Raw genomic sequence first — 14,648 nt, 5'->3', positions numbered from 1 at the left:
TTATTGGATAATTGTTTATTGGAATGAAATAATAAAATAGAATGGATTAATTTGTGTGCAGGTCCTGCCTTTTGGGGTTTGATAAATCCAGAGTGGTCTCTATGTAATAAAGGGCGTAGACAGTCACCAGTGAATCTGGAGCCCCAAAGACTTTTGTATGACCGGAATCTTCAGCCCCTTCAGCTCGATAAACACCGAGTCTCCGGTGTCCTATCGAATACAGGCCACGGGGTTGTATTTGCAGTAAACTACAACGACACTCGACATCCGGTCAACATCACCGGTGGACCCCTGAGTTATCGATATCAATTTCACGAAATTCATTTGCACTACGGAATGAGGGACGACATTGGAAGTGAACACGCGGTGGACGGTTATAAATTTCCTGCCGAGGTAACTCCGGATTTTTGTCATTTTTCATGTCGATATTGTGATGTCAGTTGTGGTGATGTACGGCACATCGAATTTTTAATAGCCCAAATATTATTGGAGAGGCAAGATTCACTGAAAAATTTCTGCCAATCATTTATCATTACCGTGAGATTATTAATTATTTCAGTATTTTTAGTTATTTTAAAATATCAAGTGGAAATTTGATAATTCATCAGCAAAATTTTCGCCTTTGATCATTTTTATATTTTTATTATTTGATTATTTTTCATTTTTTATTTTTTTTCATGATCATGGAAGTGGTTTCGACGAGGAGATAAAATTCAAAGCAGAGATTCTTTTTTATTCCCATGACCCACAGCTGGCATCAATGAATAAATCCTCACGTTATAATTCACAAAATAATAATTCCAACAGATCCAAATATTTGGCTTCAATTCCGACCTGTACAATAACTTCTCAGACGCGGTGAACCGACCCCAGGGAATAGTGGCAGTGTCTCTTCTACTTCAAGTACGTGTCCAATCTCCATTTTAATCTTTCACGTGAGATCAAACGAGAAAGCTCTGGGCTACTAAAAATCTCGCGATAAGACACGAAAGATACACATTGAGAGATGAGAAGGGTGGAAAATGAAATCTCTAAATTTAATGGAATTATTTTTTTTTTTCTCTCCAACCAGGTTGGAGATCTCTCTAACTCTGCATTGAGATTCTTCACTGAACAACTCAACCATATCCAATACGCAGGTAAAATATTCAAGAAAATAAACATTATTCTATTGTTCACTCGTTGCTGTTCCACTAATGACCGATGTAATTGGAATTTAATGGTGAATTCATGGGTTATGAACGGATTGTCTAATTTGTCCAATTAATTGGAATCAGCCATTGAATTTTAATTGTTTCTGCATCAAATGTTGAAAAAATTCTCCTCATATCCTCCAATATCACTCTAACTATACAATATTATTAATTGCCATTATTCGTCATAATATTTTAATCATGAAAAATATTTGAAAAATCATAGAAAACAATTAATCCAAAATTTTTGTTGATCACGTACTTGGAGTGCGCCATTTTACTCGTAAAGTCTTCCACAAAATAGCTCATTCATTAAATTTCTGTAAATCTCACTTCCGGAGATGTATACTAAATTTTCTCAGCCCGTCTTTTTCCGTTGAACAATTTTTGGGGGATTATTTAGTGAATAGCTCCTGAAGTGGTGAATTCCGAGAAAATGTCGTACGATTCATCGGATAATCTGCAGAATCTCCGAGATTTCCTTTGATAATATCAACTCCTAGAAATTACCATGAATTCTTATCAAACTCGAAATCTTAGTTAACCACATAATTACTTAAAAAATGAGAAATGCCACTGAAAAAAGTCATTGAACTCCCTTAATATACCGTAAAATAAAATTCCCTCGACGTGACTTCTTATCGAATTGATGAAAAAATTAACGAAAAATCTTATCGAACGCGAAATCTTCGTCACTTACGTAATTATCTCGGAAATTACCAATTTCACTTTACAAAGTCATGCGATCTTTTTTATAGCCCGTAAAATTCCTCACAAAATCTCTCACTCTGATTTTTCAAATTTTCTCTGGTGCACGCTCTGGTGCAATAAAAAAAATATATCAAATTAAATCTTTTGTCCCCTTTTTTAAGACCTCTATGAGCGAACGTATTAAACGAACGGACAAAAGTGGCTTAATTTGAGACATCATTTTTATCAGAGTAACTATTACACTGAAAAAGACGGAAAATACGGACTAGGGAAAATTCCACTGTCACACACATATTTTCTATTGTTTTTCTCTAAACTTGGCAGATTGTTTATCCTTCGATGATTTTTCCTATTGTTTATAATATTTTTTTAACAACCACTCGAGTTATCTCGAATTTACCTAAAAATTTCAATTCATCAATTTAACGCGATAATTTTCCAGTGTTTTATCAAAAATTTTATGAATATTTAAAAAGTTAAAGTTTCGGGAGTCGTTAAATAATTATAAAATGTGAAAATGGTGTATTATTTCTCGTTAATCCGCTAAACGATTTGTCAGAGAACTGAGAAACGTGATTTTGAATGAAAGGTGTCAGAAGATCGTTAAATATGATACCGATATTACTCCGGACGCCCCTAATTATCCCATCAAGTACATCATCCACGAGATAATCAATCCGTTTTTCTGACATTACATTATGTGTAAAATTGCATAGGTAAGTCAACTGGAATTCAGAATTTTCCTGTGCTAGAACTACTACCCCGCACGAAGCATTACATGACGTACGAGGGCTCAACTACAATGCCAGCCTGTCACGAGACAACAACGTGGATTATTCTCAACAAACCAATATACATAACAAAACAGCAGGTGAGAATTACCAGTACTTAGTATCGACATTTAATCAGCTATTTATTTTTACCAACCACTTCCTCACTCAATTCAAAGGCGTCTCGAAAATAATGTTACTTCTCATGCCACGAAAAAGTCGTGTCACGAATAACATTAGAGGGAATTCCATGGCAATTACCTTGAGTGTTGTACAAGGGAGAGCTGACGACACGCAATCTCAATATTTTTACACTCAATCATTACTCATTTACATATTTCTCGGGTCTTTAACTCGCCCTTCGGACTTTTGTCACTCGATTTTTTGATTTTTACACTTTTTAGATTGAAGATTGTCAAACTGGGTCAATACTTCGGAGAAAGTTACCACTCGGGGAATATCGGGCAGAATGAAAAATCTGTAATCATAGTGATAATGTTTTTGGGTTTAGAATTAAATAATAATTGTTTTTACCTAGGCAGTTTATTGACGGCGAGAGAGCCCGTATATCTTCGGGTAAATATTTAACTTGGTAGAAGTAATTTTTCTTTGGGGTAGATATAAGTAAATACGCGGGAATTGAGATTAAAGTTTGCTTGTAATTACACAAAGTTGTGATTTAAGGCAATCGGAGGTGATTGAGGGGCTCAGAAAAATTTAGTTTTTGAATTTATTTATATTGAAATCTGTAAAGTATTGAACAATTAATTTAAAAAATGATTAATCTACTGAAAAATTATTGGTATAATTCATGTCGAGCTGCCTTGGATCACTGGACCAATTGAGAATCCAAAAATAAATTTAAAGGATTCCACAAAATTTTTTATCCAGATTAATAAATAAATCTGACTGCCACATATTTATTACTTGCTCTCAAAATCATTAATTGAGTTGATTCACACTTTTCACAGAAGATTTGGCAATTGAGGTGCATCCCAGCACACTTTAATATAAAAGTGAAACATTATAATTTGAATGTGCGTCGAAAAATATTTATTTACTTTCGTCTATATAGTTTCCGAGAAGTAATTGATTATTTTGATATTTAAAAAAATAACGGATTAAAAATAGTGTCAGAAAGTCTTGAGTAGATGTCTCATTAATTTCAGAAAATACCGGAGATAAGAAGATGATGCAAATTGCATGAACGGGGGGATCGATAATCAATGAGTTTAAAAAATAATTTTCGGGGAAATCAATAATCACTTTTTCGTAATGATGAAATTTTATTTGAAACTTGTTGATGAAATTGAAGTGAATGAGGAAAATTAGGAGAATTTATTATTTTTTTGTTCTGTGCTTCTTTTGGCGCGTATTTTTGGGGCTATTTTTATATTTAATTTTCAGCTCATCGGACTGAGAACACTAGTACAAGGTGAAGCTGAACATTCGAAAGGGCCTCTTGGTAATAATTACAGACCTACACAAAGCCTCCATCATCGCCCAGTGCGAACAAACATTAATTTTAACGTAGAGGTAAGCAATTCAATCAATCCATTATTTTCAAAAATTGTAGTGCCAAAAAACGATTTCCCCATGTACTCCCCTAATAACTATCCGGAAATAAATAGGTAGACATTAAAATTCCGGGATTTCCATTTCAATTTATGGGAAAAAAATTCCTGAAGAGCGAATTAGAGAATTGAGAGAGAAATTCGTAAGACATATCTTCATGATCACGAATTTAAAATCATAAAGTACTCCATTGGAGGAGAGTTTTGCCGAATGAAACGAGAGAGTAATTAAATTATAGAGCAGAGGAATAATGATGAAATGAGATCGCCAATTTAAATAGTTTTAATGAGTAAATGTGAATTTAAAACTATATAACAGCAATTAGATACAACAGGTTCTTCGCAATTCAAGGAACTGAATTTTGGTTTAATAAGGAACTTTATTACTTGTGGCCTAATTACGGTTTAATTATGTCCATCAAGATTTTCGATAGAGAAATACCTCAAATATAATAAGTGAAAAAATATTTTATTGCTATATTAATATTAATTTTGATCGAAATAAAATTTTTGAATCAAAAAACTTTAATTGATTTTTTCATACAATTTTGGAGTTTCAATTACGAAATCCCTTGGAGTGATAATAAAATATTCAATTAAATGTTATGTCCTATTAAATTATTTATTTAATTTTTCCAGGGCCCCCAGAAATGTCCGACCGCGTACCGGGATATCTACTATAAAGGTAAATGAGGCAATCGCGAGTTTCTGATGATTTAAACACCATGAATTTTCCACTGAATTATTTTCTAAAAATACATTGAAAAAGACACCTATCTTAAAAATCATTTTCAAGATAAAATAGCGAAAAAATTTGTCGGGAGGCATTAATTATTCAAACGCGTAATGAATCATGCATTTTAGATTGACATTTTACAAGAAGTACATTTGACTTCGAATATCTCCGAAATGGAGTGAGATATCGAAATTGCTGTCATAACCTTTTTCACAGCTTTTAATTAATCCCATAAAAAAGGTCTAACATCATTTTAATTCCTACCGTCAGTTTCGGAGGTATGACCCAATATTGTAACGGAGAATTGAGTCAGCTTATCGCACTTTACCGCTTCGTTAATCAATCATTTGGATAATTAATAATTTTATAAAAAATAGGAGAGGAAATGTGGTGGAGAGGAAAAACGTTTTTCTTACTATTTTCATTCAATTTTATTAATTTTATAAATGCGCCCACGATAAAAAATCAATAAGATAATTGAAAAAATTGAATTGAAAAGAAAAATCGTTGCTAATTAAGGAATTATCTCGGTAATGAGAAAACACAGTTCAACTTCGAGCTTCTATTTTGCAGAAGATGTCAAACTTCATTGAAGAATTAAAAATTAATTTCATATCTACTAGAAAATTCTATATGAGAGGTGCAACAATCTGTCATGTCCGATCGTTTAGAGTCTATGAATTATTGAATGAGCCAAATGGTTCGGTTATCACTGGTTATCAGTCATTGAATAAAATAGAGTCCATTATAAAATTACATGAACAATACAATAATCTTCCTAATTACTGATTTCAGAAGAAATTACCGATGAAAACTTGCGGTAGAAAATCCAATTCCCAAAAATTAAAAGTCTGCAAATAACTTTTCCAAACTCCTCCATTTTTTCGGTTGTAATGAAATAGAAAATTATTTTGCGCGTTCAGTAATTCATTTAGAAATTAAATTATCAAATTTATATGTGATGGGAACATTTGGGGGAATTGTTTGTGGTAATCTCGATTTCTGGTAACAAATATCGATTGATTCCGGGGGAAACGAAGAGCTTTGATAGATGTCCTCAATATTTATCCGTGAACTTTCTCAAAGTTTAACAGCACTCTGGAATATCTACTAGAAAAGTGATATTTGGGGATTTATGAATTATTGAATGAGGTAAACGTCTCGGTTATGACGCTTCAAAGATATTTTCACGATCTAAAACTTTTTTTTTTTCAGAATCATTTAAAATGCTCGGAAACTTCTTCTAAACCACTAAAAAATGGAAATAACAAGATTTTTGTTGAACTTTTACGGAATAAATTGCCATTCCCGAATGTCAGAACACTAATTTCAGTTTAGTGAATATCTGATAATAATTTGAACTCTTTTTATTAATTTTTCTAGTGGATTTCATCTGATACTTTTTACTGAGATTTTATTATTTTTTTTCTTATTGAAATATCTGTTGGAGAGGAGAATTTTGAAAATTCGGATCGTTCATGGATTTTCGATTGATGATATAATTCGGGGAACATATTAAGAATCGAGTGGCAAAGGGTCAGATTTAAATTATCTAATTATCCGGTCATGAGTGCATCCCAGCGAAATCATCAAACGTTTATAGAATTCTCTGACATTTTTTTTTACACTTCTGATTAAATTTTTTAATTATATTCAGATTGTGATTCAAAATGATTTCAAATTCTTTCTGTATTTTGCAAGAGATAATGAAAAAGTATTGAAATTCTTTACCGTGCGGAATTCCAGTGTCAATAATTTTTTTTTCATATCCGATAATGAATATTTTCAGTCTACGAGACGTAGGAGAAGATTTAATGGAAAAACGTCGCGCACCGCGACATTCTATTGCTTAATACTATTTTTAATTAACAATGTTTATAGACTGGATTTTTTCCAGAAAAAATGAGGCCAAAAAAATTATAAAAAAAAATTTCCCTTGAATTACCCCTCGCCCGAAAAATCTTTCGAAAAAATTTTCGAATCATTACTAATTTCTGTTAAATTACTTGTAATTTCTGAGAAACCGTGTAAATAGTAGAACCAATGTCTGCGGTAATTTAACCAAAAATCACTGATTACCGAGATAATTCCCCAGTTGTTAAGTCTTTCCTTGAAAAATTCAATTTCCAGCCGCACCCCAGGCACCCAGGTGCATTTACCCACCCCCTCACCCTTGGGTAGCAAACACTGACTTATTGAATCCCACAATTTCCAGCAAACAGTTGGGAATAGCCTGGCTGAACCACGAAATCTGCTTTCTCCATTCGAACTCCGCAGTACTACGCTTTTCCACGATGGGATTTGGAACATTGCTGTATAAAAAAAAAACCCCTTGACATATCAATGCGCGTGACAAACACGTGGTGCAAAACTACCGCCAAAAGTGGAATAAAAAGTTGAACAAGAAAGAAAAAAAAAACTAATTAAAGAAGGTAAGATTAAAAAATGATGTTAAAAGAAAGAAAAAAAAAAATCGCGCCACCGTAAGGTCAAAACTGCTTCGTTGTAAAACTCATTAGACGTGAATTGCCAAGTATGTTTTCAGTAAAGAAACAAACCAACAAGATGATGAAGATAAACAATTATAATTAATAACAATGAGAAAAGCAAAACACAGAAACACATACACCATAAACTATAGTTACTCATAGTTAAGGACTAAAAATGAAAACTTATGGTAAGAGTATATTATACAATTATATCGGATAAACTCATGAAAGCTATGACTATCGTGGCCTGTATGGGTGAGATTGCGACTTATGTATAAAAATTTAACAAAATGTGAGGAAATGAAAATTTTAAGAAGGAAACAAAATAATCCACACATTACACGTACGCGCGTGTGCATATATCATTATCAATTGCAAAGTTTATACTATATTCTTGTAATAAAAATGTGAAAAATATAACTGCCACTGTCATTTTATCCTTATTCTTTCATGTTGAATTTTATGCTCAGGGCATTATCGGCTCGAGTTTTTATTTTTTACTTTCATAAACTTCATTTTTCATTCAAGTGCTGTTATTATTTTAATTCTAGGGATTATATTCAACTTTTCGGTTTGAAGCGAAAAACTAGAGTATTAAATTCTCAAAATTACAGATTCAATTATTTTTTAAGCCAAATTTGGAGCGACAATTTTTTCGCACAACAATTATTCATGAATGATAATATTTTAGGATAAATAATTGACATTATTTACTGGATAATTGAGAGAAGTGAAGTTTTGGGGTACAGGAAATTATTTTTCTAATATTTTTGTAGAGTAATAGTTTTTACAGTCTAATGATGCCATTCGCCAGATTATTGGGAAAAAATTCAAAGAATAATTGAAGTACTCAATTAAGCGGGTGAGTATCCAGTCTAATGAGTTTCCGGTGGGGGAAATAAAAATATTCCGGGGTTATTCATGAATTCAGATACGAGAGAGCATTCGACTTGGGGAATTTGCCTGTTGCATTAATCGAAATCCCCCAGAAATCATTCTGGCAAGTGGAGGGGGAACTCTCGTGTCTTAACATGTACTTGATTCTTGTTATTCGGAATTTTTTATGAGAAAAGAGTGGGAGGTATATAGGGGGAGGGAGTATTACTCCCATTGGGGTCGATCACCTTTGAACGATCGATCTGAATTTTCGATACCACTGCGTCAAATTCATTTCCCTCGGCAATTCATTTTCTGGGATTTTAACTAATTTTATTTTCGTCGTTCGATGTGAGAACACCGAAAGCCATTTTAACGGTTCAAATCTTCAAAAATTCAGAAAAAATCCAGGATTTAATTAATTTTTCGTGGATTCAGAGCAATCGCCGGATGAAAATCGAACTCCAATTTCAAGAATTACTTCATGTAAATCCAATAATTGAAACTCTGGATTATAAAAAATTAACTGCAACAGACATAAAAATTTAATGTACATCTTGAAAGCTCCAGAGAGAAGAGAAATTTCTTAACGTCACGAGAGAAGTTTGAAAGTTGAAGAAAACTATTTTTCTGCAGATCTCACGATTCCACGACTGGGAATTGATATCGTCCAGAGAAACTCGCGAACTTGAAAATCACTAGGGAAAAATATTGCTCGGACTACTGCGATGATTTCCTTGCGAGTATTAAATTTAAAAAATTATTCACATAGCAAAAAGCAGCTGGAAGTTTATTTGCACAAAAATAAAAATATCCGATTCAATGAGCAATAATTATATTATATTAATCCCAGAGCTCTACCATTTTTTATAGAAATTATGGAATAAATTGTTACGAATATCAATTTTCGATGCGTCCTAATATCTTGCCTTTCTTTTATTCTCTTCGGTTTCCCTAAATCCCTCCTCTGGAGTTATCCCCTTTCAATATTTCGTTACTCCGATTCTCTCCGGCTTCGGTAATCCTCTCATTTTCTTTTCCGTTCCCTTTTAATTTAATAAAGTCATCTAATTTATTCCAGGAGCGTTCTGACATTCAATAAATCCCTCAGTCGCTTTTTTCCTAAAAAAGAAAATGGGCAAAATCAATGAGATCAATACTCCACAAAAAGATAGAACCTCCATTTTTTTTATTTTCCTACCTTTTTTATTTAAATTCCGGCTGAATATTTTTCATAAAATAAACTCACGAAGAAGTCCCTCCACTCGCCACTCCTTCCAATTTCATGAACGCATTCCGAAATTGAAAATGATTATTAAACCCTTCGAATCCCCGACAGAAACCTCGACTCACCCATTCAGAATCAATCCCAATTAATTTTCTCATTAAAGAAATTCCCAAATTCCCTCCACTCGCGCAATCACGAAATTACCACGACATGACAAAGCAACAACCCTCAAAAAAATTTCTCCCAAATACCCCGAAAACAATTACAATTCCCATATAAACCCTCAAAAATTGTCAATTAATTATTTATTCATTCAACCAAATAACATTGAACTCAATTTATTAATTACATACTTTCATTACAAAATGACGAATGCAATTTATCGAATATTATTTCTAGCATGTGCCCCTATAAAGTTCCAACCAAAATTTCCTGTCCCATAATATTCCTTTCCCCTCTTCCCGAGACGGTCCCCTCCAATACCCGATATTACAACAAATCGTCAGGGCGAATGTCCCATAAAAATTCCCCTAAAACATCCCCCCATTCCATAACCGAAAATCCCAGTACAGTATCCTGACACCATCCCGAAGTACCAAAATAGCCCATCCCGAAAATTTTCCGAACCCGGAGCCCCTGCCGATGACTCCCCTCCGAGACTCCGGAGGAACTCTGAATTGAACATCACATATTTCCTCCAAAAAGGCTAATCCCACTACAAACTTTATTTTACGATGATTTCATGGGAGAAGACATATAAAAATTCAACCACCCCCCTCCACCATCGACCACCCACCCACCCAATCATTCAGATAGGGAGAAGAAGTGGGGGAAATCCCGCACTCTCTGAGGGATGAATTTAATCGAACGGTTGAGAAATGACGAGTGCTGCCACAACGGCACTCCACCAAACGACAAATTCCCTTCCTCCTGAGGGTGGTAAAGAGAGAGGGGGAGAGGGATTCTCATGTTGCTCCAGGTCTCCCTCCTCGGGGTAAAAAAGAGAGGGAAATAGTGTAGAGGTAAGCCAGTGGTTTTGGTTGCCTCGACTACTCGCTGCGGCAAAATCTGCAGCCCCAGCGCTGTCACGTTTTCCTCCTTTGTCTCACCAGAGTTTAACATCAATTTTCAAAACATCTACCCGGTATTTAGTTTATCAATTGATAGTGATAGTTTGGCGATAGTTTGGACAATTTTTTGGGGTTTGTTGTGGCATTTTGTGGAGGGAAATAGTGATATTGAGTGGAGAAATATGGGGCGCTGCACCCGGCCTGGATTAGGGTGTCAGTCGCGCGTCCTCCGATCAATTTGTTCCACAGACGAGAGCAATTATTCGTATTAATATTATTAATCAATCTTTTCAGTCGTACCTTAATTTTGCATTCGTCCAAAATGGAGGCGGGTGGATGGGATTTTGTAGTTGTATCCACGGGTTTTTGGGGGAATTGTCGATATTTTGGGGGGTGAGGGGTTGGAGGGGCTTTTTTTTTCTGATTATCACGAGGTGAGACAAAGACCTGAGGTCTCAGTTGAGAGTGATTGGACTGTGGATATGGTTGATTGATCGGCCTTTCGTTATTGGTGTTTTGATGGCTGAATGGAGATGGACACTTGTGCGACGTTCCAGGAGTCGGGGCAATGGGAATTTTTTTCACGGTGAGGAAACAAATCACTTGACATCGTTTTAACGTCAGTCATCGGATTTTCTAGTGGTGAATGTGCAATGCTGATAGAATCTAGTTATGGAGTACCTATAAACCACCCACCCACACGACAACGACACAGTGTCCTACCGTCAGTACCAGATTTCATGTGAAATCGATAGCGGGGCCCAATGTCGAACAATTTTTTTCAACCTAAATTCAAGATAATTATCGAACAACTCATTTGCCAATATATTACGAATAAATATTACTTGGAAAATAATCGATAATTAATTATTAGAAGTGACGAATATTATCTGGAAAAATATTGCATTGAAATATCACAGGAAATGAAATTTCAAATTTATTGCAAAACAAAATGGAATACCTCACTATATTTTCCAATTTTTTTTATCATTTGATTTTTATGGATCATTAGTCATTGTTATCTGCTATTGTTTATAATTGATATTGTTTAGTGAGTACTGTGTGCGAAGAAATCGATGAATGTGATGAATTGTTTTGAAAAAAAAAATCAAGTGAATTGCAATTTTTTAATATTCATTAAACAATTGGAGTTTTTTTGTATTGGTTGATGAGATCATAACGAATATTTGATTCGGAAATATTTGAATTATTCATATTTCAGTTGGCAAGACGTTTTTCTATATTTCATCGAAATTATACTTCAATTTATTCTGAGAGAAATAATTTTTTATACTAAATTAATAATCGGAAATAAACGAGTAAGAGTCTTTACATTTTATATTATAGATAATTAGTTTATGCACTTGGTCCGAGTAATTGTTCCTCAGTATAGTACATTCCATTCATACTTTAAATATAATTATTCCAAATTTAGAATATATATTTATTAATTTCCGTCTTCCATAAAATATTGTAGATTGAATTTTTTTGTGTGAAAGAGGAATTTTTCTGGTGAGAAATTTTTTCTGGTAATTAACCGTAATTTAAATAAATAAATGGACTTCCTCGCGATTTTCATTATTTACTCGATCAATTAAATATTTGAAATAGTTTTTGATTATGGGAATAATCAAATATTTAATATTTCAGAAGCAAATTTCTATTTCCGATAGATTGATCGCAAATGGCGAAAACTGAGTTCACGTCGTGAATATTGACTTCTAATACGAAAACTTGAAACTCCCCCTGGAAGTTCCGAAACTTCTCAAAACGAAAGCTCATTTCGCGCCCATTACTCATGAGCAATGCTAAAGTCCTTGAAAATTGACAAGTACTCACCGATAGTTCCAAACCCCAAAGAATGTGACAAATTGTCGCACCTCCGCAAACTTTTTCAAAAATTTCCAAGCCTCTACCAAAAATCATAAAAAAAACGTAAGAATCCGAAAAATTCTTAACCCACCGAATAATCATAATAATTAAACTCCGGAGTCATTGGATTTCCAGAGAATTCATAAAAACCATAAAAAAGGGGAAATATGTGGTTTAATTAATCAATCGCTCGATGCAACCGCGGAATTCTAATCATGTCGCCGCGATTTCTCCATGGGAAATGGTAAGACCATTCTTAGAATTCGTAGAAGATTTTTGAATGGTGCACTCTGGTGATCGATGTGCCAGGGGCTGGTGCTGGAGTCCTCTCTTTGTCGTACTTCGAGTGACAGACACCACTCCAGCATTCAGATTTGTGTGGCGATTAGCTCTTTGAAACAACGACACCCTCTCCGCAGTGCGATGCCCTCTCTTCTTCTTTTTTTATCCTCCACTTATCACCACCCTTTCTTATACCCCACACCAGTGACACGAGGATGTTGCTACCCGAGTCATCATATTTCTCTCGAGGAGGTCTCGTCGGAGGGGCCACCGCATCAAATTAGTGGGGCTGCTTGTTACTATGTCATTTATTTTATTCTACTTTCCCCTCGTCATCATTTTTTATTTCACCTAACTGGACAGTTCAACAATGAATTGAATGAATGAATGAATGAATGAATGAATGAATGAATAGTAATCGTAAATTGAGAGATTACCCGGGTAAAAAAATGTAATCGAAATATTTTTTCCAAATGTTCAAAAAATTTCTGGAAAACTTTTCAGAAAATGTTTTTTATATAACAGAAAAAAAAATGGAAAACAAAACAATTTTATTTGTGGGAAGGGTTTTGAAAAATTCTTCAAAAATTTAAATAGAATTTTTTTTTTATAATTTAGATGGCGTATTTTTTGAGAATATTGAAAAATTTAAAAAGTAAGAAAACAACAGTGTAATTAAAAAGAAATTATATTCGCAAAAATTTATAGAAAATTATAAAGTAAATTTTCCGTAACAAATTTGTGAAAAATTTTTCAAAACATTTTTTTCCTGATGCTTTTTTTTGCTTCGAAAAAGAAATTTCTAAAAAGTTTTCTAGAAATTTTTCGAAAATTCGGAAATAATATTCCCATTACAATTTTTTTTTACCCGGGTATATAGTAGAATTATATTTTTTCGTTTCCTCGGAGAATCGAATAATTGAATGAAGGGAATTTAATTACAACAAATATTGTTCACCGAATTCTAGATATTTATTGATTGTTGATTTGTTGATTTTTTTAGTTCAGTTCTATTTTTTATATATATATATTTTGAAGAACGAATTTTGTACTGATTTTGGATTTTTTAAGAATAGAAAATTCACTTGAAAATAAATTTTTTAAAATATTCATACGTCATATAATTGTTCGTTGTAGTTATCTATCAGTTGTTTACTCTTCTCGATGTAAATCAGTTTGCACTAGTTGTATATTTCGATTCATGTAGTTAATGAAAGTTTTCCTCATAATGCAATTCTCGCATGTATTTTTTGTTTCTTTCCAATTAAAAAGTTGAGAAATTTTACCAGCTGCTTCATACATTGCGGCATAATATTATTCCAGTTATCGTAAATGAAAACTTTTTAATGTGAGAAAAACCGAGTGAATACTTTGATTATCATTTCTGGTTTATTTCCAGATTGACAGCTCATGCGCGAGGACAAAGAGGGAATTAATAAAATGGTTGGAGATGTGAAATGTGGAATTCCAGTGGATAAAGTTGAATTTTTTCTTTGATCAACTCTGATAATGATGAGATTGAGGATGGTACAATGAAAGCACGGATTAAACCACGAGTATTCGTTGATGAGGGTCTGACAGACAGAGAGAAGACTGTGGCATTCATCAAAAGCACTGGGCACTATTAAAGTACGTTGACATTCTCATTCAATAATAACTCTAAAAATATTAATTACTCCGACATCGACATGAATATTTCACTAGACCGGAGTTTATTCTTAGATCTCTACTTTAGTCTAGATTATTCAACAGTTCAATAACATATTTCATTCTCATTAAGACCTTCAAGATAAAAAAGAATAAATTATTCAATTCAATTCAAAAATTAAGTAATATTCAAATGATAA

The 14,648-nt window shown here is 33.5% G+C and overlaps 2 protein-coding genes across 4 annotated transcripts in view; both read left to right on the top strand.

Moving 5' to 3' along the window:
- The window catches only part of CARPB (Carbonic anhydrase-related protein B), a 16,228-nt gene extending 8,385 nt beyond the window's left edge, over nucleotides 1-7,843 (top strand). For all 3 annotated transcript variants that reach the window (XM_011309557.1, XM_011309559.1, XM_011309558.1), the window contains exons 4-10: nucleotides 62-393; nucleotides 808-903; nucleotides 1,073-1,139; nucleotides 2,621-2,775; nucleotides 4,082-4,210; nucleotides 4,888-4,933; nucleotides 7,200-7,843. In XM_011309557.1, coding sequence (XP_011307859.1) covers nucleotides 62-393; nucleotides 808-903; nucleotides 1,073-1,139; nucleotides 2,621-2,775; nucleotides 4,082-4,210; nucleotides 4,888-4,933; nucleotides 7,200-7,216 — 842 coding nt within the window. In that variant the 3' untranslated portion in view covers nucleotides 7,217-7,843. The remainder of the gene's footprint in view (nucleotides 1-61; nucleotides 394-807; nucleotides 904-1,072; nucleotides 1,140-2,620; nucleotides 2,776-4,081; nucleotides 4,211-4,887; nucleotides 4,934-7,199) is intronic.
- Nucleotides 7,844-10,645: 2,802 nt separating this feature from the next.
- LOC105269380 (leucine-rich repeat, immunoglobulin-like domain and transmembrane domain-containing protein 3) overlaps nucleotides 10,646-14,648 on the top strand; it is an 8,118-nt gene continuing 4,115 nt past the window's right edge. Inside the window, exons 1-2 of the mRNA XM_011309556.1 lie at nucleotides 10,646-11,233; nucleotides 14,201-14,430. The gene's annotated coding sequence lies outside the window, so the exon portion shown is untranslated. The remainder of the gene's footprint in view (nucleotides 11,234-14,200; nucleotides 14,431-14,648) is intronic.

Source organism: Fopius arisanus, unplaced genomic scaffold (genome assembly GCF_000806365.1).
Source record: "Fopius arisanus strain USDA-PBARC FA_bdor unplaced genomic scaffold, ASM80636v1 scaffold00068, whole genome shotgun sequence".
In the NCBI taxonomy this organism is placed as follows: Eukaryota; Metazoa; Arthropoda; class Insecta; order Hymenoptera; family Braconidae; genus Fopius; species Fopius arisanus.
Note: the sequence above shows the minus strand (reverse complement) of the source record. Positions and strands in the feature narration are given on the sequence as shown.